We start from the raw sequence: 21,152 nt of genomic DNA, 5'->3' as shown, positions 1-21,152 counted from the left end.
CTTTTCTGTAATCTGCTGTGCAACCTTGGATAAGACACTYTGTGCAGTGCCCCTTCTTTCCTCCTTGCCTTGTATCCCACCAACTGCATGTCCTGGGACAAGGGCCGTCCACTGAAGTGTGTTTGTACAACTTAGAGGTCAGAGTCCTCATCCAGGAAAAAGCCTACACAGAACAGGTCATCACAGCACCACAAGTAGCAGAAAGAAGGGGGGGGGAAAAACTGATTTCCTGTAGATTTCTGTTTTTCCCCTTTTGAATAACTCTGGTTTCTTCCTTCATATGTCAAGTAGGAACAACTTCAAAACGAGTCTCCCAGTCTCCCCATCACCTGGGAAGTCAGCCCACAGTAACTTTGATCTGGAAATTGGCCAAAAGTACACAACTGTACTAGAAAACTAGCCCAAGACAGACATAAAGATCACATTAGCTCCTAAATTTCTATTTCTTTTTCTTTCTTTCTTTCTGTCTGTCTCTCCATATATTTTTTTTTTAACGAAGGAAACTTCACTAATAAAAGCAAAAAAAGCAAAGGCAAGCAATTCAGCAGAAGTAGGAAAGGTCAAAATTCAGATTGTTTAGCAAATTAATCACAACCATGAGAGGGCCTCCAGGATTTTGATCCTTTTCACATCTCACGCTCTCAAGGTGTCCAAACAGCTGGTGGAGCCGCTGCCAGAAAACAGCAAGGAACAAGTGATCTTTGGTCAGCATTTGGGTCTCCAGTAAAAATATTTGTAATTTGTTAAGGTAAAAATCATGAAGTTTCATCAAAAGAACATTTCAGTTTTGACAAATCAGCATTTCCCCTGAACACGCACTCCCTCCCAGCTCCTTTTGTAAACAGAAGCTGCTGCTCCTAGTGCTGCTGAATATCATCCCAGTATAAACAGAAGGTCTTTGGCATGCTRAAGGAGGCAGGTTTAAATGCAGAAGGAAAATTCGGATCTCCTATGYCTTCCTTGAATTGAGTGGCTTTATTTCAAATCCATACCAGCAATTAAAATTGAGAGAGAAAGGAAGGACTCCCTCAGCAAAACTATTTAAAGCAGCATTTGTTCAGACTAGTCCAAAAATCTTCACCCTTGGGGACTGCGATACAACAAGGAAATCTCCTGAGCATGTTAATTATTTAAAATGAAAGCAATACAGTGGCTGGCCTTTTGAAATAATCAATCTTCTAAAAAGTGTCAGGTGTCTCCAGCACATGTGACAGGTTGGCAGTTGTAGCATCTGCTCCCGAGCTTAATACCAGGATTTTCTCTAGAGCCTGGAGGACTCATCACCTCACTTAACGGCTCCTAAAGACAACCTGTCTGCCTCCGGAAAATGTAACGGAGAAACTGCAAAACACAAGCAGGGACCTACTGTTTGCTAAATTAAACAGAGAGCCAAAATCAACATTTGAAGCACTGTCGTACATGTATAGAGGAACACACAAATGCAGAAACATACATGTGTACACACGTGTGCAAACACATATGTATATAGATTCCTATATCTAGGTAAATTACAGATACTACTAAAATCTACATTTATTGCCTCCTACAAGTGTCTCTTTCAGTCTAAATTTAACATATTTCCTTCTCTCCTTAAAAAAAAAAAAAAAAAAAAGAGAGATACAGACAGACAAAAAGAAGCATCTGGTTTGCATTTTTCAAATCTATTCAAACAATACCTTCTTTCTGCCTGTATCTGCACGGATGGTATTCTTCTCCGGGGACAAAATCCTGGAATCAGCAAGACATCTCCTATATAGGCTTATCTTAGGAACAAAAAGTTCTCACGTTCAGAAAGTGTTTGTGTTAGGACACAGTCAAAAAGTCTTCAGCAGTACAAGTGTTACTGATACCTTTTGTTGCCTTAACCATTTCATTCAAGTTTTCCACACAGAAATTTTTCTTATTAAAAATAATTTTCATCTGAAATTACCAAAGCACCCAAATAGAGAACAGGGGATTCTTTTTAAATAATAATACTTCTAAAAAAAAAAGCTTTTAGTCCTACAAACTTGTTTTGTGGAAAATTTGAAAACTTGCTTTCAAAATGCAAGAAGAAAAAAAATTATCAACATAAAACTTTTTTGAAAAGAAGAGCAAGACATAATATACCTGCACAGAGATGCGTAGACAGTCGATATAAGCAAAATAAAATTTTAAAAGACAACATTCACACAAAAAATCAGAAACAAGAACCCTCAAAACTCCCAAACTTGAGCCTAGGTGGAACTTTCCCATTTCCCCAGGGCTTTGGGGAGCTCACCTTGCTGCACCTTGGCTGAAGCCCCACAAGTTGCCCGTGCTCCCAGGAGGGCTCCCGCTGCATTTCTGACCAGGGCCATCAGCTCCAAGCCCCGACTGCCGCCACCAAAAATGCCAGAGACACCTTGGAGGCTGAATGTGAAGCACACTGGTGGATTTTGTGATTTTTTTTTTTTTAAAGCAAGGCCAAGTTTTAATGGGCTGTCACACACGAGTGAGTATGAAAGCCCCACAATGAACGGGGCTGATAAGCTGATGGGATCGGAATGAACTGTGTGCGGCGGCTGCTTTGAAAAGCTGGCCTAGAGAGGCTGCATTGAGAGCAAGCTCACAAGTCACGGGTACCACTTGCCTCAACTCTAAGTAAGCACAGATGGTGAGAAAAGTTAATTAAGAGGCATAGTTGTTTAGGGGTTTGAAATTTCCACCCTCCCCTTCCCCAAAGCAGCCTCGCCACAGTGAAAATGTGTTTCACATTTGCAACCTAATAAGTTCATGGTTTTGAGGCTCCGTTCCTGTAGATGGAAGTAATAGATAAACAGAATAAATAATTTATGTCAGCAGTTAGCATATGGATTTGCACTTGATCACAAAGCCGCTCTTTGCACCTGATATCTATGACGACTTGTCAATTAAAGCTACTCCTTTCTCCACRATTCTTCATTTACTTTCCTCCTACCTGGCACAGCTTTTCTCTTATATCACAACTCCCCCCTGCAACAGAGATGTTATCCTTTTCATTTTCCCTTTAATGATTGCCTCTTTCATTTTCTTACTGCTTCTCGCAAAATTTCATAAGCCTTGTTATCAGCAAGCACAAAAACTAGCTGCTGGGGACAAAGCTTCTCCTCTTGCCCAGACATTCTCCTCTCCAGCCCACACATCGGCTTCTCCCAGAGACACCGACCAGCATCTCCAGTCGAGGCTCCGGCAAATGYTCCATAACGTCCTCACCAGATGTGGTTGATCAAAATTTATCTTACTCCTTACACACTGCAGTAGATAAAGTGTCATGTAACAGACATTTGCTCAATGGTCCTTCAACAGCAGACGATCCTTCTCTGGCCCATATTCATTTTTTACCTGTCTCCTGCTGACAGGGGCTGTTATGAAGGYGATGGTTGAGGCATCAAGGAAAGGCTGGCTGCAGAATGGCAGGGATCAATCTCGCCTGAAAGGCCCTGGAAAAGGCCYTCATCTAAGTGAGAAAGGGTTAAGGTTAAATACAGAGAAAATGGATCAGAGAACTTAGGAGGGGCTCACAGAGAGACATTTCCACTTTATGCACACTGTACTATTTATTTCCTTCCCCATCACTGCTGATTATAAGGACGTGCATGTGTAAAAGGAAGTTTCTTGGTCTTTAATCAGACCTGCTCTGTTCCACGAATCCACARTCCACCGTTCGTGACGCTACAAAATGAAGCAGGCAGGAGGCTCAAGGCAGATCAGAAAGTGACAGCTTCTGTTTAAAGAGCTATCTCAAAAATTAGTGATGATAGAGGACGGCATTACACTGAAGAATTGCTCAAGTCTTAGCTCTATTTCACTCTCAAAAAAAGAGGTGCAATAAAATTAGTCACTGGAAATCCCTTGGTATAAAAAATTTAAAATGGATGGCTGAACTGTTGCATTTCTAGAGAAACAAAGGCCTGTTTGCATGTGATTCCAGTCCTATAGGTATTGAATGCTGCCTGGATTTCAGGAAAAGGTTGCATCATCCAAAGTTTATCATCACAATTTGGCGTGCATACTACTTCCAACAGTAGTATTTCTGTGTTATGGAACCAATTTTAAGTAGTATATTCCACTTTTTACATGAATTTGATCCCTAACCAGCTTTAGCTTTTGCATGACAGGACCACAGAAGACTGGCTAGAAGACCAGCGATTTAACAAAGACCTGCCCTGCATTGAGCATTGCCCTCTCATGTCCTTCCACAAGGATTTTAACCAGGTGTGCATGCACATAAATATACAATATATACACATGCACATATAAAAACATACACACAAATTTAGTAGTCACATGTCTCATCCTCAGGTTTTTCCCAAATTTTTTATTTTCTAAATAGTACACAATGAACTGTTAACAAAGTTAATCAGTGAAAGCGCAGGACAGAAGCAATTCATTTGGGGTGATGACTGAAGAACCCAGTTTACGCAAATGCGTTATTCTATATACAATGACACAGTCCTGCAATCATCAAGATCATCAGGAATGAGGGTTATCTTCCTGTAACTGGAAAGTTGTGCGATGGACCCTACACATTCCCATTTGTGGTAAGCAGGATGTCCATTAGCGCTGCCCACGATGACTRCCTTCCTCCCTTACTGCTCCCCTTAATTGAGGTCCCACAGCATTAAAATGTAAAGGCAGCTATAGCTCCATCTGCCAGGTGTTCATTTTTTTACAGTGATTCCTAAGCTTAAGGATCTGAGATGCTATTAGGACTCAGAAGTAAGGCCAGAAGTGATTGAAAAGAGCTTTGCRTCACACTCCTTTGTGCATTCCCACCAACTAAGCTGAGAGAAGTCCCATCAGAACAGGAACAAATAGCCCTGCAAAGGCAATCTGACCGCCTGATGCACGCACAGCAGCTCAGAGGTAGCAGTCTGACAAGCTTGAGCTGCACAACTCCAAATGATAACTTTGCAGGGCTACCCAATTGTGCTTTGAAGGCTGCCACTGATCTAGCAGAGCATGACCAAATCCCATTAGAGTGCACAAAAGATGCTAGTGGAAAGACTTACACATTCCAAGTTGTACATCTTGAAAAACTTTTCAACAATATCTTATACGCTATGGAAATACTTGCACATGAAGCAAGTAGCACATGCAACCAAACACGTTCTCGCCAGGGCTTGCAACAAAGGCTTCAAAGCAACAAGTCTACAATGGCATTGGATGCTTCATCAAAGACTATCAGATGGACAAATTCCTCCGCAAGGAACGGCTAACTTCTACATTAGCCATGGTGGCAGATGCTGGTGACTACTCGCTGAACGGTCAAAAGAAAACCAGCTGCTGGGGATGGATCTGCTTTGTTTGCCCACTTTATTCATGTACTTTAAAATTACAGTGCACTAAGCAAGCATTTCTTAAAAGTTTACTCACTCATATGGGGATACTCAGGCTCATTTCAACTCTTATTGTCTTCCTTAATATTTTATGTGAGGAAAAATCAACAGAAAGGCATGTCAGATGGCGAGGTGTCTCCTCCTATTGTGAGCAATACCTGCTGTACAGTTCCTCCTGCAAGTCTACGTGAACAAACAGGTTCATGTAGCCAGGTGAATTGCTAGCCTCAAATATCAGAAACAAGTGTTAACATACTTTGTAGGGGCCATCTACCAACCTGTTTCCCATATCAAAATATGCCAGTCCCACTGAGTATCCTGCCTCCCAGCTCGGCCCGGAGAAGCCGAATCATCTTGTCTGTTCAAAAACTGTATTACATTGTTGACTGGGAGGACCTGCAGTCTTTTTTTCCCTTGAAAACATGCTCTGTTTAAACAAATTTCCTATTCTAGTATTTCTTAGGATAGAAAGGCTTCTTTTAATGCATCATTTCTGCAGGATGCATGGGAGTTGCAGAGTGTGCTCTTAGATATAAAGCAACCTTTGCCTGAGACATATTTCGAATGTCTAGATAGAGCCACATGGGTCTCTCAGCACTATACCTTGTATGATATTTCTTTTTAATTTAGAAAAGGATGAAAAATGGGATTTTTCAGTTACATTTGGCCCAATTAACGTGTGGGTTTTTTTTTTTTTTTTCTTCCTGCAGCTTTTCTCTGAACCAAAGCAGAAAAATGCAAAGCTTTTTTCTGGGCTCCCTCTCCAGGGACTAATATCTTTAAGTACTTCAAGGCCAGATCCAACTCCCTGACATTTGCCTGCCTTGAACTTGCAAAGCACTCACAAGTTTGCTAGCATCAAGAAACTGCAACGATTTTTAGATACATTCCACGTGGGAGGTTTTGCAGCAAAGGCTTCATACAGCAGTAAAACCTCCTGCTTCTTCTGGGTGAACCCGTGTCAGATGACGACAAACAAAATCCTCTGAAGTACACTAAATAGCCAGCCGAGCATGTAACAGTGGAATGGTTCCAGAATGAAGGAGCTCCTCTGTACCCACTTCTTATCGTTCTCATTTACCAAAGAAGTGAACCCAGGCTACAGGAATCCAAGTCAGAAACAGGAATCAGACTAATATTGAACTTCATCTAATACAGTTCCCACGTACCACTTCAACCTCCGAATGTGCAGACCAGCACTACAGGAAGCTCCTGAGATGAGCAGCCAGCTACAACACAGGCCAAATTTACTAARTGGCATGGAGGTAACCCAGGACTTCTGCTCAGTCTTCCATCTTGCACCTCTCCACTTGGATCTGGGCTTTTCTCATCTGCGGTCAAGCTGATGCAACTCCAGCCATTCCCAATCTCCACCTACCCAGCAATCAGCTAAATTGACTTCCAGGTTGAAGTCTCCTTTCCAATGACCTTACTTGAAGGTTCTCAGGGAGCTCCACACRCATACAAATAATTCCAGTCGAGCTACCACCAACCTTTGCCTAAACAAAGCAAAGAGAAACTGTAGCATTCGCCCAAAATACTCCAGCACCTTGATGGGCTTTTTAATTAATAAGGATACAACAATGCCCCCATTTAAAACCATTTTACAGGAAGTACTGCATTCTTGTAAGCCCTTTCATTTAGCAGGTCAAAGTTTTACGCAAAGTGGGTAATGTTTATTTTAAATGATCAAAGTTAATGAGCGCTTAAAGACCTGAACACCCACAGTTTCGTAAGCTAAATTAAGCAGCACAGCGACTCTTTTCAGGCCATCGTTCCAAACCAGGAAAATATTCATGCCCTTCTAATGCCAAATGTCTTTCCTCTCCCTCCCACAACAGGTTTTATGATTTTCAGTGACACCGTAATGAAACTGAGATAACAGCAGAATGCACAGAGATGTTTAATTCAGTCTGAGATCTCACCACCTCAGAAAAGAGATAAGATTCTACAATTTATTCCCCTCCTTCATTACAATTACCATGCTAATGCTTCAGATAATTCCTAACCCAAACTTCTGGCCCCAAGTCTGTGGGAAGATGAGATAGCAGATCTAATCAGATGACAGAGATCTTGCAAAGACTGCACAGCACAATTTCCCCTTTGTAGTAATAGCTGCACGTTCCCCCGTTTTCCTACTGGAATTCGCTACAGGACGACAAAACTTCATTATATACACATGGCAGGATGTTAAGATAGTATGTCCTTTAAGAAGTTCTAGCAAAATCCCAAGCTGCATCCAAATGCAAACACTGSAACAACAAAGTGTGCAGTGGCAAAAAAAGGAAGATTGCTTACACTAATGAGGTCTCTCCCGGTTAACTCTCTAAGCCCACAAGTCTTTCCTTCACCTACAAGAAGCAAAGGGCTCCGGTACAGGCGCTCAGCTGCATGAACATGAAAAACCATCAGCCCGCAGTTACGACCCTTTTWTGGCTGCCAAATTAAAAAACACAGTACCAGTGAAGCTACCTCCACCATTAATTTGGGGCACCAGTTCATGCAAATTACTGAGGACCATTAGGCAAGAARAAAATGCACATTCACTACTGATGATGATAATAAATTAGTAAATATTAACAAATCTAACCATAACAAGAAATGCTCTCCTTCACTGACTCACTACTCAAAGCCACGAAAGAGGCACTTGACTCATCTAACAAGGGACCTCCCCGAGAACAGAGGAGAGGCCACCTCTGGCACAGCACTGCCCACAACATCCCTAGCAGCGAAACCACGGCACGCAACATAATTTCATCCCAGAAAAAAACACGATAAACAGTAAAAAATAAAATGCATATGCACTGAGCCTTAACAGGGCTTTCACAACTGCTCAGGTCTTGGTTTCACTCCAATACTGTATGGAATTCCAGCCGCGGCATGCAAGGACAAGCCATGGCCCCCATCCCAAGCCCCAATCCCAGGCCCCGTGCCCACCACGCAAAGGGTCACAGGAAAGGGCCATTACTCACAGCAGGGTGTCCAGCGCAGTAGGTGTAGCTGGCGTGGGACTGGTAGTGCAAGCTCGCTCTGGGAAAGGTGTACGTGCTCCAGGCCGGCGGGCTGCTATTCCACTGGGAACCAAAGCCAGGGCTCATGGTCACTCGCGCTTTGCTGTTTTGGTACGTTCTCACCGCGGAGCTGGACTATTGGAAAAGAGAGAAATGCAATGTAAAAAGGCCTCTGAGAGCAGGAAGCAAACCACGTGGCTATGCGCTAACGCAGTCCATATACACACTGCTGGCGGCAGCAACCCCAGCGTTTCCAGTAAGGAACTGGGGGGAACAAAAGCCGCTGCCTTTAAAGGTACCAGTGGGAAAGCCCCATGTTTAACACCCCAAAGTCAGGCTGAATGGCTGCTGGGCTTCAGGCTGGCACGTAAATCAAACAGTAGAAAGGTACGGGGTTAAGGGAATGTCTTGGAAAAGCATGTCGGGAGCAATCTCACCAGATGAGATTCCAACTTCCATCTTTATTCATTATTATGAAGTGAGTATTGATATTTACCGTGCTGCTGATCAGCTAAGCCTGTTTCACAGTAAACGGCAATTTAGTGCCCATATTTAGAAGGGATTTCAAGACTTCAASGAACATGTCTGGTGGCTACGTAAGGCCAAAATCTTACAAATCTACGCAGACATTGCAAACATGTAACCTTCAGAACAGCCTATTAAACTTCGTGACCTTTTAAAATTACTTAAATTGTAAGACAATTATTACCATATGCAAAGCTGCTCCTTTAAAAGCATTAAATTTACGGTGACCTTACTAACAGTAAGGTCTGCAGTGAAAGCTCTTCACATATGAGTACAAATAGTATTTCTTAGAAATGCTTATAAATGTCCCTGCTGGTAAATTGATGCTATCGATTTCAAAAGCGGTATTCTCAAGAATGACKCTCCATTCATTTTGACCCTCCTTTCACAGGCGACCTTTTACACACAGTATATGTTGCATTAAACAAATATCAATATGGGCCATCACTGAACGAGATGTTATACACAGCCCATCCTTACCCCAAGGTGCTTACAGGATAAATAGGAAAGGCGAAGGAGGAAAGGGAGTTTGAGGCATAAACAGGGAAAACAGCTTTGCAACATCAACTTTTAGGTTCATTTTGCGGCTTCAGCTCAGTTTCTTTAGGAGAGGATTAGTGAAATGCAAAGAGAAGGGGTGGGAGAGAAGATGCACAAGAAAGACTTCACGTCCTAGCTGTAAGAGCAGATCCCGTGCACAGTCTTTCCAATTTTCAACACTGCACTGAGATGAGCTGCTCGCAGAAACCACAGGCCAGGGCACATGCCGTTTTTATTCCATTTCCACCAGTTTAAGTACATAAAGTTTCGCCTCGGTTATCAGCCGCCGCACAAGCTTCAAGTTCAAGCCAAGGCCAGGGGACTTCCTGCGGGTGTTTATTTCCTGCGCCGCCGCTGAGGAAGCCCCAAAAAGCGCCGTTTCCGCCCAGCGTCCCGCAGCACCACCCGCCCCAGCCCCCGGCTCCTGCGTTCCCTGTTCCCAAGGTTTCCCTGCGCACCAGGCGAGCACGGGGCACGTGAGGGAACGCTAAAGCCCACGCTGACCTCTCATCAGTCACCGCGTGGGACGAGCGGTTATTTTGTTCTTACAAAAGGCTTTTTGGGGGCAGAAACAAACAAAAAAAAAAAAATCTGCTTGGACAGTTAAAGGGGCTTATTTGAAATTTTTTTTTTTATCAATTTAAATCATGACAAATCAAAGGAAAGGGACTATGGCTACAACTAAAAACAAATAAAACCAAACAAACAAAACCCCAAAGTTTTAATAATTTTTTTTAATGTCTTTTCCTTTTCCCCTCTTCCCATAAGGAGCAGAAAGTGTATTTCCTTTCCTTTGACATATCACTTATCTTTCCGATCACTCCTCAAAGACAAATCTCTCTTCCTGGGGCYTGGCAGACTTGCTTGTACATGAGAGATGGGGCCTCAGGTTTGTTTCAGGCAGATCAAGCTGCTTTTTAACCATAATGTACTTCTTCGTGTGCATTTCTCCCATTTATAAACACATTCAAGAGAGGCTGCCTATCAACTTTTACAACAGATTTCCTCCCAGGTTTAACGTTCTATGAATATTGGGCAACCCTCCTAACAAGACTTTCCCCTCTCCTTTCCATTGTTTCTGATCAGTCTGCATTGTATGGACCAGTGGAAAATATCTAGGGCTGACGGGATGTGGATTATAAATTGTTGTAATTATCAGCTCATTATTTTCTTCACGGTAGTGAACTGCGTTACAGTGGGACAGACACGCTATCAGCATCATGCAGACAYACACAACACCCATTCCCATACTTGAGAACGGAAGCAAAAAGGGCCTCTTTTTAAGTACTGCACCTCCATGAACTCCTGCTTTTTACCCCTCATCCTCCATGAACTTCTGCTTCTTGAGTCTGACCAGCTCCTGCCTCGTTTGGTGCCACAGGCTTCCCGCCACATCAAAGAACATGAGGTGTTGTGGCCACCACCAGCTGAGACCCAGCCCAGCTCCTGGTCCTTACATAGYTAAGAGGGGTAACTCCCCTTGCTCCCTTCCAGCTCTTTACCTCAGCTTACATCTTAAGGGACTTATTTTAAGCCATTCAAACAATAAATGATGTGCTTGGTAAAACATCTGCCACTTAGGACCACTTAGAAGCGGCAAAGTCAAATAGCAAGCACCCTCCTCTCTCCTCCCCATCAAAACTGTGCAGCCTGCACGTGGGAGGAAGGATTTACAAGCATTGCCATTATGTGAGGAGTTCCCTCTGCTCCCAACAATTCTGTAGCGAAGTTACTATTTTTGACCTGATAAAAGTCTCTCTCTTTTTGCTGGCTTTCCTCCAGAAAAGAAATGTCAATATGCAAAGGCACTCCCAGGATAATTGGCCTTGAAATCTTGAAGATATCCAGTTTATCAGCCAGAGAAAACAGACATTCACGCTGCCAGCTTCTTGCAGTCTCTGCTCCTCTGATGACTCCATCCTACAAGGATGGTCAAGGAAGGGAGACATGAGCTCAAGGACTCTAAAAGCRGAATTGGTCCAAGCCTTTGATTCAAGGTGTTTACTCAACAGCAAGCTGTTGTTCATCTGTCTAAACCCTTCCCAGTAAAATACAGAGGAATTCTGCAGGAATATGTGCTATTTAGCACTGTCAAGGAGACCGAGGGAGAGAGAGGGAAGGGGGGGAGAGGGGGAAAGGGAGGGGGAGAGACTGCAGTGTCATTCACTAGGCCAACCAGTAGAGCTGGGAGGGAAAAAGTGGTGAATCTTGAAAACTATCAGTATGAAAYGAGGAACTGTTGCTCTCCATGCTATGTTTTACCAAAAGCAATAAACTTCCAAAACCGAAGAAGATTCTTTTTACCTGAAATAAGTCATTTGCCTAACTTTGTCCCCACAAAGGTCTTAGCTAACCTAAAACTGATTAAATGCCTAAATATATTTTAAAATATGACCCTATTTCTTTTGTGCCTTAGTTTCTCTGGCTTCCAAGCATGGATAACTTATTTCTGGGCTAACTTTTCCCTCATACTTGCAATGGTTGTTAACATTTTTGTACACAAGTGTGAGTGAAATATTATTAATATTATCACTCTTTCCCWAGCTTAACTACTTTCAGGTCTTAGTTCTTTTAATAGCTGGTGTGTGAAGGCTAACGAAGTTAAAAAATAGAACAGAGTATTTATAGAGCACTTTTCATCTTCAAAGCACTGCACAAACTTTAAATAGTGACAAAAAATCTGACTGGTATAGCATTTCCAGCTTTTTAAGCAGTTTAGAGTAGATCTAAGAAACAGCCGCCACTCCTTCCTACTCGCATGTGAACCAAGTCCATCATTTGAGGAGGACATTCAGCAATGCAGGTTCTGACAGAAGTCTCCAGCCCATTCCCAGATGTGCTGTCCTTCCCTGCAAGGCAGCACCATCCTGCAGGAAACCRGGAGGAGAAGCGTGCTGATCCTCCACTCCGTGTCACCCTGAATCGAAGGGCGCCTATCGCACACCCTTCTGCCAGCTGCTCTGGGACACTGGGCTTACTTGGTACTCCAAGAGAAGAGAAAGAAGGAAAGGAATGCAAGGAAATGCCTTGCATTAGCCCTCTAGTTGCACTGACTTCACACACACAGGATTAAAAAGGTGTAAGGAACATCTGAATTCAGCCTCCCACTACCTCATCTTTCACAGCAGCTTCCCAGAGCTGTGATGTCAGTCCCTTAGCCCACACACTTTGGGCTGTCTCCAGTCCCTTGGATTTTGATCCTGAATGCTTCTTTCTTCAGCTGCATCTTGTGTTTTTATTTTTTTGTGCAAAGAAGCTGTGCCTGAAAAGGTCTGACTCTTCCTCTCCCCTGGCCCCTCTTTCCAAACGCTATTTTGGAGATCCAACTAGAGAAAGTGCCATTCTGGAGATGCTCCTTGGGGGGACTCTGTAGAGCTGTACATGGATCAGACCATGATGCAAAGCACAGCCCTCTGCTCTGAAAACTTTGGATGCTTTACAAGATGCTACCGTTCCCATAGAAATCAAAAGTTTTCCCGTAACCTGGAAGAATCTGAAATGAAAATAGCTGCCCTGGAACGTTATTGCCTGAACTAAGATGATGTCTTTGTTTTCTTGCTCAAAAAAATAGGYGATTGGCAAAACTAAAGTTATTTCATTGCAAAATCACACAAGAGACCTTAAATACTGTGGCAATTGTGAAATGCAAGAGGGTGGATTTTCTCTTCTTTTTGAGTTACTCTGAAAACTAAATGTGGAGGCTAATGCGGGTGATTATTTTTGTTAAGAGCAGGAAAGAGTAATTTTGTGCTGCTCTTTTCCCCAACACAATCTTCCACAACGGCTTGAAGATCTTTTGGACTCTAAAACCAGATTCCATCTGTTCCTGTAAGAACTGAGCCTGTTAATATTTGGCCACTGCAGATTTTGAGTTTATCAAGTTTGTGCCTCAACCTTTATGAAAAGCTTCACAGACATGTCCGAATTCGAGAGAAACATTGTTTTTCCAGACATGGGACTGAAACCCAATACGCTGTACCTGGAAAAAACAGGATAAACTGAGAGAAATTACATTCCACCGTAACCGCAGAGCAATGAGGGGGTTATATTTCATATCTTAGCATACATAGAGGCTATAGCTCATCCAGCTGATCCAAGAGTGCTGAGACCTAGCCCAGATCAGGCCAAAATGCAGGAGTGCAGGGGTGCGCGAGGGGAGAGAGCGGTGCCCCATCCAGCGGCCTGCACGGGCGCGCGGCGCTCCAGGTGCTCCAGCTGCTGCTCTGGCCTAGCGGGGAGCCAGGCCTGCAGGGAGCAGCCCGCAAAGCTCAGCTACTTGGAGATGGGGCCCAGGAGAAATGTCATGTGGAGCAGGATTTTAGGATACAGCTCAATTTACTATCTATCAAGAACTCTTGAGGAACATTCTGAAAGAASAGTCAGGCAGTCTTTTTCATTTTTTTCTCAGTTATACCTTGAAAACAAARTAAAAATGATTCTCTCACTTTTCTCCTTATATTTGTTGGCATTTGCAGTGATTCAACTCTRTAACTCATGTTTTGCTTTGAACTGTTATTTGAATTCTAAATTTATTTTCTCCTACGCAAAAACATATTTCTGAAAGTTACAGAAAATGAACAAGGGAGTGCAAAAAATAAAGACTTAGCCATTTCTGGAAGTAGCCAGGGAATGCCTGGTTGTCTGTCATCCTACCATCCAGGTCAACACCAAGTGGCAAAGAAGCAGTAACATGAGGTAGGCTATGGACAATTAAAGACTTAAAGACCCTTAGAACAGTATGTGGAGGAGATGGATGGCATCAAAAATTACTGCAAGWTTTTCAGCCAAGATCCTGCTGTATTTCAGTCTACTTCTGAGGAGAAACAACTCCCAAAAAGCCTTAACACCACCAGCAACCAAGTAGTCAAGCTCAACACGAAAACAAGCCACACAGAATGCTCCTTGGCTTAAGACTGGTTTCTCCAGAATGAGAAAAGGAGAATTTCACAAACATAAGGGAAACTCATACCATTTCTGCCACCCATTTTATGCCCAGCCTGCAGAGCATCAGGAAACTCATGCTCAGTTACTCATTGATGTTCTTGTAAAGGGAACATACATGGACAGAAATGTGAAGGAAAATTTTACAAAGAACATATGTTCTTATACTAAACTCGCATCTAAGTTTGTTGGTTTGATCATTTCTAAGAAACAAAGAGGGATTCAAAGTGAGGATAAGTTGTCAGGAGAGATTCTTATTAGTCCATTTTCTACCTTTAACTGAGATTTCACCTCAGTGAGTCTTGACTCCAAGTCCACCCCATCTTCCTCCTCTCTTTGAAAATACTAGGGACATAGAAAATGTCAAAATTTCTTTTGTCCAGAATACTACTTAATCAATCCAGTGAGAGCAATTTAAGTCATAACAACCTCCGAAGGACACTGAATATGACCTTTTAATGGTAGATTATTAAGTAATTATTTTCTGAAAATAAAACACACTGGCATCTATTAAATTTACTCCAGCATTTTTCACAGCACCGAGGTTACAAGGTAAAGCAGAGAAGCATTATGTTAACCCAAGAGGCACATGATCYGAGTATTCACAGTAAATCCCAGCAAGATCAAGTACTTATCAAGACTCAGTCACAGATGACCTGCACGGGCTGTGCAATTCTGACTTCTGAAGAAGTCACGCATGGGACATAAACACTCAATACACTCTCATGAATGCATTTATATATTATACAGCTGTATGGACTGACAGGATAAAAAAAAAGATGTTCTTCTAAAAGGAGCTGCTGAGCACACAAGTCACAGAAGCAAAAAGCTTAAGGGGAAGATCTGGGTTAAATGAAGTCTAGTAGTGAACATTGATCTGAAAGATARCTGTTGATTAAGGGGAAAATATACCATATTAAGTCACTGACTTTGGCAGATCTCTGGAGACATGCTCTCTAGCATCTGACAACAGCCATTCCTGAAATCTCTTCAGCAAACTGCACAGCTTTATTTAAAGCTTGAAGCATTTGCTTGGCAAAATATATGAAAAACAAAGAGATACTACAAGAATTTTAGTAATTTCTTGGTAAAAGATTTTGACATGCAATGAGTGTATTTCCTAGGATAACAGTCCCAGATAAAGGAGGCTCTTGTACCAATTTGGCTATAGGTCAACAAACCACTTGTTCCCCCACCTCACTTCTCCTCTCCCAGTACCCAAAGGTATGTTCCATTATGTGCTGCAGCACCTTAATGTTCTTTCTGATGCATCTGTTTACTCCCCATATATTGAATTACTCCCTGAACAATAAATCAGCCACTGTCTGGGACACAAAATGATTTTCCTCACGCTGGATCTGCAACATGCAACTACTTCTAGCTGCTCCCAAGAGTAACAGCTGGCTGGCAACTTAAGCAAGGCYGTAACATTAGCCACTGAGGGAACACCTACCAGGGAAGAGCGAACCTGCGAACCTCATGACCACCCTAAACTCACCTACGGCCAAGCATCATTTCTGTAACTACCAAATGAGAGAAAGGTGGATTTTTTATCCCCAGCTATAGGAGAAAAAGCATTGATTCTAGCATTACGTGCCCACTGCAGCTCTTCCTAAACTAAGTGTTTCATGGATGTGAATGCAATGCAATGATGAGGTGCATCTGGCCAAGGGGAGGACTTCTACAAACCCAGGAAGGCTGCCCAATGTGCCAAACAGCAGCTAACTCATGGGAATGGACTTATATGCCTCGGCAAACCTCACTGTGGGATTAGGACATTTATCAAAGCTATGATTTCCTCCTTGCACTGTTCTACCTATTGTATTCCAGGAGTTCTGCAGGTGCATGATTTATCTGTGCTGTCATTAGCTACAGTACCCTGAAAACAGGTTTTATTTTGTGCTAGGAAAACAAATACTCCTCCCATAAATTGTTTTACTGCTTATTGGGGAACAGAATCCTGCTCCTTTGACAGTAAAACAACTTATTTTCTCTGAGCACGGAGTAATAATTTCCCACATAATAATCCAAAGCACGCAGCAGCATTTTATATGGAGTTAGGTAATATGGGGAAAATTAGAGTTTGCTTTCTATTCCAATATTATGCCTGAGGCCTCACTATTCACTAAGCACCCACATGTTTGGTTGCTTGAGGGATGTTACAGACAACACAGCCCTAAAGATCTGAGGGAACATAGGAGGGGGAAGCAAATGTTAGATCCATTGAGATGGACAGTAGATTGGGCAAAATTTGCTTTTAAAATAGAAACAAAAATTCCATATGAATTCCGTTATCGATATTGACCAGAGATGTCAGTTCACTTGAAAAGGTCCAAGGTACATTTTAGAAAGCAAGGAAGCAACACTGATTCAGGACCACCCAGAAATGAAAAGCGATTTCTTACTCAGTGAAATCACMGTTAGATAAAGGACTACAGGCCTTTCATTCAAATTAAATATTCATAGAACCACRTATATTGTATATGACACATTTGAATGTGAAAAGGCTAATATCCTCTGGCTTTCCGGTACTCAACTAATCCATTAGAAATGTAATAGTCAGTCTAACCATTCCATGGCTTCGATGGGAGCTATGAAAAATAAAAGAGAAAGAAGAACGAACTACGAAGAGAAGAAAATAAGAAATTGGAGATATCCAAGATCAGCTCTTAGGGTACTCAAAAATCGATATCAGATGCCCCAGATATCTGTTGAATATCAAATTCAGAACAGAGAAGCATGCACATTGTGCTACAAAGTTACCTAGAAAAGCAAGTTTTTTCCTCCCTAATCTTTGGGCTCTAACACTACAGGAAAGAGAGAGATCATTAATTTATTAAAAGGAATGAGTCAGTTATGACTGGGAAGTTGACTATAAGCTATTTGAATCCAGTGGAGCAAAGCCTGAGTGTTCAAGATACATCAATACAAGGTTACATATTTCATAAGAAAAATGTATGCTCAATGAAAAATGACACTCAAATTCTCCAAATAAAAGACAATTGAAATACCTAAGGGAGGGCATGCTAAGGATTTGTTTTGGTTTTATTCCCCTGAAAAAGAAAAGCTCAGAAAGGCAGAATCCTGCCCTAATCCAGGTTAATAGGAGGAAGGCAGAAGCATCAAGAAGCAAAATACTATTGAGTCAACAAAAAAACTAACGAAATCTTACATGAAGGAATAAAACAGAATGACTTAATATATGCCAAAGGTCTAACCCTGCAAAGCTTCTCTGGTCTGGGTCAGCACTGCCTTTAAAACAACAAGAATACTTAAAGATAAGCACGTTTGCAAGCCAGCTGAAAGTTCTGCACAAACTGCTCCACACTCTCTGCCTGCCCATTTGCCTACTCCACACAAAGCACTACCACACRGCCAAACTGTAAAAGAAAACTCTTCTTACAGAAAATGCCAATCAAGTATTTCTGAATATATAAAAATAACTACTTTCCAGACAAACATCCTTCCCCTCGTAACAACTTCCTCTAAGTAATACCTTCCCTCTAAGTACAAGAGACTTCTCTTACTCTTATCAGCCTGAACATCTAAGTGTTAGGGCTTGCCTTTTGGCCGTGCTACAGGAGTTTTAGCTTAGTGTTTTATGCTCTACCAATTGATAAGCAAACCAAAAGGGCAACAAAAAAAGCCCCAACAACATCCATTCTGTTATGACTTTTCTGAAAATACACTGATGAGAAAAAACAACCTTAATGCATTAAGGGGTGGAATGCACCCATCTTTTGCATCCTGTTGATGGGTGTGCACCTCCCGAGAGCAGATCCAGCTGAGGCACCCAACAGCCTGGCATCTGGAGCTGTACTTCTTCCCTTAGGAAATCCTGGCAGCTTGGGGAAAAACTCACTGCATTCCTCCAAGGGAACTTTCTGCTCTGTTGTATGAAGAAGATTTGGAAGATTCGGTACCGTCCTACTGAAGTTCAGCACCACAAAYTTGGGGAGAAAAAAAAAGTAAAGCTCTGCTTTTGTGTTTCTCCCTGTCTAATCACAGTCTCCCTTCTCCTATACCCAAATGTTTGCTTGGGCTCTTAGGAGTTTGTCATCTAGATTTTAAAATGTCTCTTCTCCTGCTGTCTGCATCTCCTGTCCAGACTGCAAGAATTAGATCACAGAGATTAGGGGGAAAAAGTAGAAGGAAGAYGACCAGAAACCACAGCAGGAGGCTGTGAGGATAAACAGATGCTCTCCCGCTTCGTTTGGGCTTTCTGCTTTTGAGGCTACTTTTCAAACAAACTAGATAGGGAATGAATGCCCATGGACTTTCTATCATGTTGTTCCTAAATGATTTAAAACCGCAGCTTTGCGCGCAAAGTCCTTTCTGGAGATGACAACTGCATTTCTGACGTCCAAGGACATACAGAACTTCTTACCACTCTTAGGACGCTAGCATAAAAATTCTAGAGGATTAACAGGAAAATAACATTGTCATCGCATACATTACATTTAAAAGTTTTATTTTGAATTTCCCATTTCTTTGTCAGTAGATTGTCTCTGCCGTTCTGTGCTTAGAATATACACTTTAGGAAAATCTGAAAATCTGCTGTAAAGAATATTCAGTTGTACATTGTATTTCTTGACACACGATGTCACAACCTTACAACAGAAATAAGAAAAAATAAAAGTAATATCAACAAGATTTGTACAGAAGCTTAAACATTATTTACCCTATTACCTACTAAAAACTGTCCGGGATGATTGGTGGGAACATCTTCAAAGACTACTAAAGCATATTTTTAGAAATATTTGTTCAGCTTAAAACAGATTTTAAAGGCTCCAGTAATCACCTACAGAAATCACAATCTGCAATCTTAGTAGCTAGTGAAGTGCTGTATAGATACTAAGAAAATTACCTACTATATATCATAAAGGATCTTCCTATCACATCTGGAGGGTGGTGGGGAAGGACAGTCTTACACCTAAAGAGTAAAGGTATGATCTGAAAGACTGAAAAATCACTATTGGCTCCGAAACAGGCTTTTTTAAGTGACCCAAATACAGCTCTGCTTCGCAGGCTCTGAAATGGGGATATTAATATTTCCCCTTTTGCACCTTGGGAAAGGAATAGCTTCGACTGCCCATTTATATAGAACAGCAAAGTCCTAACTCATCATCACCGGGCCAAAACCAACCGAAAAGCAAAATCACAAGGGCAGCCTCCAAATGCAGCTGTTACAAGGATGTCCTTTACAGGTAGATTTCGGAAAGGGGAAAACCACATCCGAAAAATGAAATCCGCTTGCCCGGAGAAGCTGGGCGCCCACAGGCCACTGAGGAGTCAGAAAGTGGGAAGACAACAGACGATGCTTAAAAATGCAAAGCCAGCACCAAAAGTAATAGCAAATTTGGAAGGAAACACAAATAAAATCCTTCAGTTAATTCAGTTTTATGATACTCCTGAAAGAAACCTGGGGGTGAGGGGCAGGAGTGGGAATCCCCAGCAGCTCCCAAATTGCAAGGAYGCGCTGCCACTTCCTTGTGAGCTTTTCCCACACATCTTGGGTTATTACATAACAAATATGACAGTCATTATCAATGGGGACAAACAGAGCAAAAGATAAAAAGAGGCGTACAGGAATGCACATAGGTATGTGCAGGTCTAATGAAGTGACTGCAGAAGAGCAGGCAGAACGCACAGGCAGAACGCACAGGCATTTCCAAACAATAATATCTAAATCCATTGGCAGAAGAATTTCTTAAGGAAGCTAATAGCAGATCTAGGAATTGTTTTAAGAAATTTGAAGCACACATAAAAATAAAGACAGGGAAAGGTAGCTTTAGGAAGGAGAAACAGCTAAACCATCGTATGAGTTTGGCTGTCATTTCTATATGTATTCTTGCATGAGGGGAAAAAATATTGTTAAACTAAGTCAAATAAAACAGTTGTCTGAACACTTAGTACCTGTTGGATCTTCTTTTTGCATTCTACATTTTTCCGTTATATGTATATATTTTTACAGAAATATATGTTATATATGTCTGCATCCCCACTCATTTTCTAGTTCTGGAAATCAGTGTCTGTGACAGGCTGCCATTACACCCAAATTGTTTGCAGATGATGCTGCACAAACGAGGAGCTAAACTATTCAAGTGTTTGATAACGCTGTCAACCTTGTCCACAAATAAAAGATGTTTATAAGAACACTGAAGAGATGCTACCAACACCAAGATCTGAGATCGCTTTAAAAAAAAAAAAAAAAAAAAAAACCCAAACTCTCTCATTTTGACACCAATACAGAAAAATGCAGATTTAAATTTAAGCAACATACCTAATGTGAACCATTACTTAGATCTGGAACCTAAATGACAGAGCAGGCAAAGATTGTGCTTTTGTTTATCTTTATCTGTTTATCTTTTTGTATATTGTTTAACTATTTTGTTTATCTGTTCTATTTGAGATAGAAATATCTTAATTCATTGCAAATTATTTACAAAATTAATGCCAAACAATTTTATACAAAATAGTTTCTATTTTAAAAATCATAAGCAGAAGATTYTACCCTAAGAAATAATTGTTTTACCGTATCCTTAAATTTAAGGCGAAATACACAGAAACATTGTTTCTACAAGCGCAGTAGAATTCAGTGATGCCAACACAGACTGTAAGTAATTGTTTGATTCCCTGTATCAAATCCAGGGGATCAAAGGACATTTCACTTGTTAYATGAAGCAGCAGATATCCTAATCATACAGCTGGACAAAATTCTGCTAAACATCCATCTGCAAGAATTTAACAGCTTTAGGAAGTGGCATCAGGATGGATGTCAACTTTGCTCTAAATG

The 21,152-nt window shown here is 41.6% G+C and overlaps 1 protein-coding gene across 1 annotated transcript in view; it reads right to left on the bottom strand.

The window, feature by feature from the left end:
• Positions 1 to 21,152, bottom strand: part of RBMS3 (RNA binding motif single stranded interacting protein 3) — a gene marked incomplete at its 5' end in the record, with an annotated part of 630,487 nt that overhangs the window by 432,764 nt on the left and 176,571 nt on the right. Inside the window, one exon of the mRNA XM_026045493.1 lies at positions 8,312 to 8,485. Coding sequence (XP_025901278.1) covers positions 8,312 to 8,485 — 174 coding nt within the window. The remainder of the gene's footprint in view (positions 1 to 8,311; positions 8,486 to 21,152) is intronic.

This window comes from Nothoprocta perdicaria, unplaced genomic scaffold, assembly GCF_003342845.1.
Source record: "Nothoprocta perdicaria isolate Ctin4 unplaced genomic scaffold, notPer1 scaffold_40, whole genome shotgun sequence".
NCBI lineage: Eukaryota > Metazoa > Chordata > Aves > Tinamiformes > Tinamidae > Nothoprocta > Nothoprocta perdicaria.
Note: the sequence above shows the minus strand (reverse complement) of the source record. Positions and strands in the feature narration are given on the sequence as shown.